The sequence below is a fragment of the Pseudophryne corroboree genome, chromosome 8 (assembly GCF_028390025.1).
Source record: "Pseudophryne corroboree isolate aPseCor3 chromosome 8, aPseCor3.hap2, whole genome shotgun sequence".
In the NCBI taxonomy this organism is placed as follows: domain Eukaryota; kingdom Metazoa; phylum Chordata; class Amphibia; order Anura; family Myobatrachidae; genus Pseudophryne; species Pseudophryne corroboree.
In genome coordinates, this window is record NC_086451.1 from 425,814,607 (window position 1) to 425,821,363 (window position 6,757).

A 6,757-nucleotide genomic window follows, 5' to 3' on the forward strand; every position below is an offset into this window, starting at 1 on the left:
GTATTAGTGGCCACAAACCGGACTTCTCGGATGCTTTTGGCTCTAAAGTAAAGAGCCCGATAAAAAGATGGATCCAGATGTTTTGCCCATGTTAAGTATACAACTCAGCCGATGAAATGGAGTCTGATACTGCAAGTTGGACACAAAACAGCTTTAAAACTCTCGTTTGCAATACATGAAAACTTTTCAATAAATTTTGAAACAAAAAATGAAAAAAAAAGATTTTGATCTGTAGAAATAGTCTGTGGGGTATATTTTCAAAGATTCATGTTTTTGCCGTTTTTAATGGTGTTTGATCTCGAATGGTATCGGGTGCATTTCACTGCAACTTTTCGAATCCTGATACGGTCATTCACTAAGCTGCCGACTTTTCCAAATTCGTATTTTCCGATGTCGATGTGATTCGTAATGTCAGGCAGTGTTTTACGGGAGTGATGAGTAAAACACTGCCTGACAAAACACAAGGAATCCTGTCCGGATATGTGAGATCCATGCAGGACTTCATTGTGTACCTTAAAAAGGTGTTTAAAGTGTTTAAAAATCTGAAAAAAATTGCGTGGGGTCCCCCCTCCTAAGCACAACCAGCCTCGGGCTCTTTGAGCCGGTCCTGGTTAAAAAAATATGGGGGAAAAAATTACAGGGGTTTGTAATCCTGTTTGGATTACAAAGAGGACAGAAGCTACCCTGGATTATGTGAGTATAATTTTTTTCACAGGTACCCCGTGGAGTCTACATGGAGAAGTGGACCGAGCCTCGTGTGAACATAGGTAAGTATGTATGTATGTATGTAGGTGTGCATGTATGTAATAAAGTTTTATTGTCACGGTGTCTATGTCCTTTTTTTTGTTGGGTATTTTATTTGTATTAGTACTGCAGGTACCAGCGGGCCCATTTCCCCCCCGCATGCTGGTACTTGTGGTTCTCCAAGTACCAGCTTGCAGGGTAGGCTTGCTTGGACTTGTAGTACTGCTACAAAAAACAATATTCTTTTTTTTCACAAGGCAATCAGCCCCCCATCCGCCGCCCTTGGATGGGGGGAACAGCCTCGGGCTTCACCCCTGGCCCTCGGGTGGCTGGAGGGGGGGACCCCTTGATTTAAGGGGTCCCCACTCCTCCAGGGTACCCCGGCCAGGGGTGACTAGTTAGTGATTTAATGCCAGGGCCGCAGGGACCAAGATAAAAGTGTTTCCCCCGGCTGTGGCATTATCTCTCTGACTAGTGGAGCCCGGTGCTGGTGTTAAAAATACGGGGGACCCCTACGCTTTTTGGCCCCCGTATTTTTGGCACCAGGACCAGGCGCAGAGCCTGGTGCTGGTTGATCAAATATGGGGGAACCCCTGTCATATTTCCCCCCAATATTTTTTCAACCAGGGCCGGCTCAAAGAGCCCGAGGCTGGTTGTGCTTAGGAGGGGGGACCCCACACAATTTTTTTCCAGTTTTTACAGTAAACAGACCCTTTCCCATAGATAACCATGCACAGATCTCACTGATCCGTGCATGGTTATCCAAACTCGTCTGGAAGTAGCAGATCTATTTTTTTGCTGCTTTTTTTAACGATTTCGAAAAAAATACACCCGCACTTGAACACTCAGAGACTAACACCCAAATACGAATGAATAGTGAATACCCGTGTATGAAATAACAGCCATGTTTGACCGATGGTCTATTCATTCGTATTTCTGAATTTTGCCATTCAAACCATTACGAATAGCCCAAACACTGCCGAGATTTGTGCTTAGTGAATTCCTGTGTTGGTACTTAGAAAAAAAAACACAAATCAGTCAAACTCGGATTATTAGTAAAAATAGGCCCATGTCATTTATGCACATTTTGCTTGGGAAAATGCAACTGATACACAAATGGATGTATTAGGATACACAAGCAGCTTATGCTGATTTAAATGATATGTGTCATGGCTATATTCAGTGTGTAGCTTTCGACTGTATCCAGAGGTGTAGCATGGAGACATGGCTCCTGGAGCAAGCTCATGTTACGGTGCTCCCCCCTATATACACATAAACACATAGTTCCCGACAGGGAAAAAAGCATTGAACCCCATGGGAAAAAAAACCCACAATAGCCTCCACAGGGGGGAAAAGAAAAGCACTCACACAATGTCCCCTACAGGAAAAAAAAAATCACCTATATACTGGTCTATAGCTGCAGTGCAATACATATAAGAGTAGTAAGCTGGGTGTTTGGTGAGGTGCGGTATGATATACCAGAACATGGGATGCCGGCTGTCAGTATACCAACAGTGGCATCCCACCTGCTAGTATACCGGCAGTGAGTCCACTCGCCACGCTTCGGGCCTGAGTGGGAATTACGGGCGGGTTCCGAATTCCGACCACCAGTAAAATGTTGGCTGACGAGATTCTGGCGTCAGTCTCCCGATCGCTGGAATCCTGACAGCCGCATTATAACTGCATCCCATCCGGTGAATGTGGGACACTACAGACCTCTCAGCTATATCTGAATACGAAGTACTGTGCTGCATCCTGCCTCTAATATGGCCACTCCCCCATCACCTCCCCCAGCTGGTGTGTGTGAAGGGAGAAGCTTTCTCACCGCAGTCAGGTCTCTACCTCCTCCCATCTGCCACACTGTATCGCCTGCCTCCTCCTATGTAGCCGCCTGGGTGACTGGAGCTATGCAGGTACGGCCAGACAGAAACCTGCTGTGTGTGCTACTCGGTCTCACTGCTGCTGCTAGTGCTGGCCAGGTCGGGCAAGACTACAAAGGAAGTGCGGCGTGCAGGGCCGGTGCTAGGGTATTTGGCGTCCACCTGGAAACTCTAAATTTGCGCACTCCCATACTTTACAAAGGGACAGCGCACATAATGCCCCTTGTAGCAGTGATGCTTACACACACATAATGCCCCCCTGTGGTAGTGCCACTTATAGACACAATGAACCCTGTAGTAATGCCATTTATACACAACGCCCCCTTTAGTATTTACAATGCCCGCTGTAGTAGTGATGCTTACACATGTAACGCCTCCTGTACCATTGACGCTTACACATGTAACAACCTCTGTACCAGTAATGCTTACACATAAAGCCCCCTGTACCAGTGACGCTTACACACGTAATGCCCCCTGTACCAGTGACGCTTACACGTAATGCCCCCTGTACCAGTGACGTTTACACACGTAATGCCCTCTGTAGCAGTGACGCTTACACGTAACACCCCCTATACCAGTAACACTTACACATAAAGCCCCCTGTACCAGTGACGCTTACACATGTAATGCCCCCTGTGCATGTGGCACTTACACGTAATGCCCCCTGTAGCATTGACGCTAACACATGTAATGCCCTCTGTAGCAGTCACGCTGACACGTAACGCCCCCTGTACCAGTGACGCTTACACACGTAATGTCCTCTGTATCAGTGACGCTTACACACATTATGCCGCAGTCGTACATACACACACACCACATACACACACACACATACATACTGTACATACGTTACACACATACACAGTCACACATACATATACAGTACACAGATAATGTATACACACACGCACACACACACACACACACACACACATACACACACACACACACACACACACAGTTTCACTCACTAACTCAATCTCCATCCACTTACCTAAGGAAATCTGGCAGGCGGGAGCTGCAGCATGTCATCCTCCTGTGTTGCAGGCTGCATTCTGGTCCAGTGTAGCTCTGCCCATTTCCCTGTGTAGCTCCGCCCCTTTTAGGTCCGCGACGCGTGCACACACACACACACTGCACTGTTACAGGGGAAAGGAGGCTTCATGCTGCCAGGCTGGCGCTGCTGCCAGGAGCCCTCTGAAGTTTCCGGCACCTGGAGCTTGAACTCCACCAGAACCGCCCTCCCTACACCCATGACTATATCAGCATACCTAATTATGGGGGTCATTCTGAGTTGTTCGCTCGTTGCCGATTTTCGCAATGCAGCGATTAGGTAGAAAATGCGCATGCGCATGGTACGCAGAGAGCATGCGCTTAGTAATTTTACTAAGAACTTAGTAGATTTACTCACAAGCGAACAACGTTTTTTCCACGCTGAAGTGTTTTGTAGTGTGATTTAACAGGAGGTGGGTGTTTCTGGGTGGCAACTCAGCATTTTAATGGCGTTTGCGGAAAAACGCAGGCGTGCCAAGGAAAAACGCAGGAGTGGCTGGAGAAACGGGGGAGTGGCTGGCCGAACGCAGAGAGTGTTTGTGACGTCAAACCAGGAACGAAACTGACTGAACTGATCGCTATCTGTGAGTCGGTCCGGAGCTACTCAGAAACTGCTAAGAATTATGTAGTAGCAGATCTGCTAATCTTTTGTTCGCTATTCTGCTAAGCTAAGATACACTCCCAGAGAGCGGCGGCCTAGCGTGTGCAATGCTGCTAAAATCAGCTAGTGAGCGAACAACTTGGAATGCGGGCCAATGTTACAGTGTTTGGCTGGAATACACTGCAGCATAACATTTGTATGCAGATACAGTTGCTATTACACACAGAATATAGACATGCTGCATATCATTTTAGAAGCAAAACAATGCGAATAGGATGCACAAGAAGCTCCTCTGTTTAAAATGATATGCAGTGTGACTATATTTTGTGTGTAATAGCAACTGTATCTGCATAAAAAATTATATGCTACAGTGTATTTCTGTCAAACACTGTAACATAATTACATATGGTCACAATTACACACAGAATATAGCTATGCCGCATATTATTTACATCAGCATAAGCTGCTTTTGCGTCCTGGAGGACTAGTGTTTATTTAGGATGTGTGTTGCTTTATTCATGGGACTTTTGGGGGAAAATGGGTGACTTTCTATGACACTGTGGTCCTCCTATACTAAAAAACGCATTCCGGTTGGTCTGAAAATATCGAACGTTTTTTAGTATAAATACCGTAACACCTCGGATTTGATATGTAGAAGACAGGAATTAGACGCACACCGTTACATTGACCAAGTTCCGGGAAATAGACACACATTTGTAATGTCCAATATGGTGCGATAATTTCCTGGCCGGCATTATCGGCTCTGATTACATCCTGGCCGTTATATCTTACTATTTTCATTTTTGATCCACATCAGCATAATTTTTTCTGTTTTCCATAAAAAGGGAGAACATGTTTCATTCTACTTTAACCATATATATCTAGAAGACATATACTAGAGCTCACCAAAAAGTTTTGACAGGTCATTTATTTTGCGCTTCAGGGCGGTCTTCATCTCTTTATTTTTTAGGCTGTAAATCAATGGGTTTAGCATGGGGACAGCAGCTGTATTAAACAGAGAGAAAAGTTTATTGGTGTCCATGTTAGTAACTGATGTTGGACGTAGATATTGGCAAATCAGCGTCACATAGAGGAATATGACAACTGTGAGGTGTGAGAAACATGTGTAGAAGGTTTTCCGTCTGCTAGTGTTGGATCTCATTCTCTGGATTGTGACAATGATAAATATATAAGGAAGGAAGGTGAAAAAAGGAGGGAAGGTTGCATCAAAAACTCCCCCTAAATGAATGAAAAGCCACACAAAATAGGAATAATTACAGAGAAGGTTTTCTAGAAGAACAGGGTCACAAAAAAAGTGATTAATTTCTCTGGTCCTATAGCAATTAAAGAATGAAAATGACACAAGAACAGGAAAAACTTGAATAAACCCCAATAGCCAACAGAAAATGGCTAAGAAAGTGCAATTTCTATGGTTCATAATGACATGGTAATATAAGGGATTACATATGGCGACATAACGATCATAACTCATGACTGTTAGAAGGAAAAGCTCATTACATGTTAGAGATGCAAATATATACATTTGTGTCAGGCATGCAAAGACAGAAATTGTGTTATCCCCTGATATAAAGTTAACGAGAACATTGTGTAAAGTAATAATGGATGAAGACATGTCCAAGATGGACAGGTTGGCCAAGAAGAAGTACATGGGAACGTGAAGATGATGATCCAGACACACCAATATAAAAATGGTCATGTTACCAGTAAGAGTGATGAGATAAATCAGCAGAACCAGAATGAAGGCTAGACACTGCAATGCTGGAATATCTGAAATGCCTTTAATAATGAAATAGTCTATAGTAGTCACATTCATAGTTCAAGAATATGAAAAAAAAATGTTTTGGAGCATAAATTATTTGAATTACATATGCTATGGCATCTACTCCTTTGAAGACCAAAGACATTCATACTGGTTGGATTGCAGTCTCCTTGGTAATGGGAATATTCTATATATTGTATATGGTTTTAGATAAAGAAATCTCTATACTTGCCGCCTCGCCGCTACTTACTTATCATCGGAATAGATCCACAAGCCAAAATTGTTTGCTATTAAGAATAAAAGCGAACCAGACAGTAAAGACTCTGGAATGAAACACAATAGTATAGCCATTGGTAATAATTAAGAACGTACAGTAATAATAATTCAAACACACAGTAAAGTGCAGAGTATACGTCAGAAACATGGCATCAGTGTATCCCAATATCAGAATTTAGTCAAAATGTGAAGCCAATGTTTAAAGCAGCAAACAGGCAAAGTCTACTACACAACAGACTAAAACACAGAAGTTCTTCAGAAAATAGTTCCACAGCTATGAAATGCAACAAATGATCTGAAATGCACTGCATGAGGAATGTTTCAGTACAGTACATCACTGTATTCATGGCTTTGGATTTTTTTTAATCTAGTAATCAGCAGCAAAGCATCCATTCATGGGATTTGGTGGATGTACATTATATA

The 6,757-nt window shown here is 43.5% G+C and overlaps 1 protein-coding gene across 1 annotated transcript; it reads right to left on the reverse strand.

The window, feature by feature from the left end:
• Positions 1–5,173: 5,173 nt before the first annotated feature.
• LOC134949917 (olfactory receptor 8K3-like) lies at positions 5,174–6,112 on the reverse strand. Its single transcript, XM_063938606.1, has one exon. It carries the CDS (start codon positions 6,110–6,112, stop codon positions 5,174–5,176), a length of 939 nt encoding a protein of 312 aa, XP_063794676.1.
• Between the last annotated feature and the right edge of the window lie 645 nt (positions 6,113–6,757).

Coding starts and splice junctions, on each gene's coding strand:
- LOC134949917 (XM_063938606.1), bottom strand. CDS start 6,112: ATGAATGTGACTACTATAGACTATTTCATTATTAAAGGCATTTCAGAT.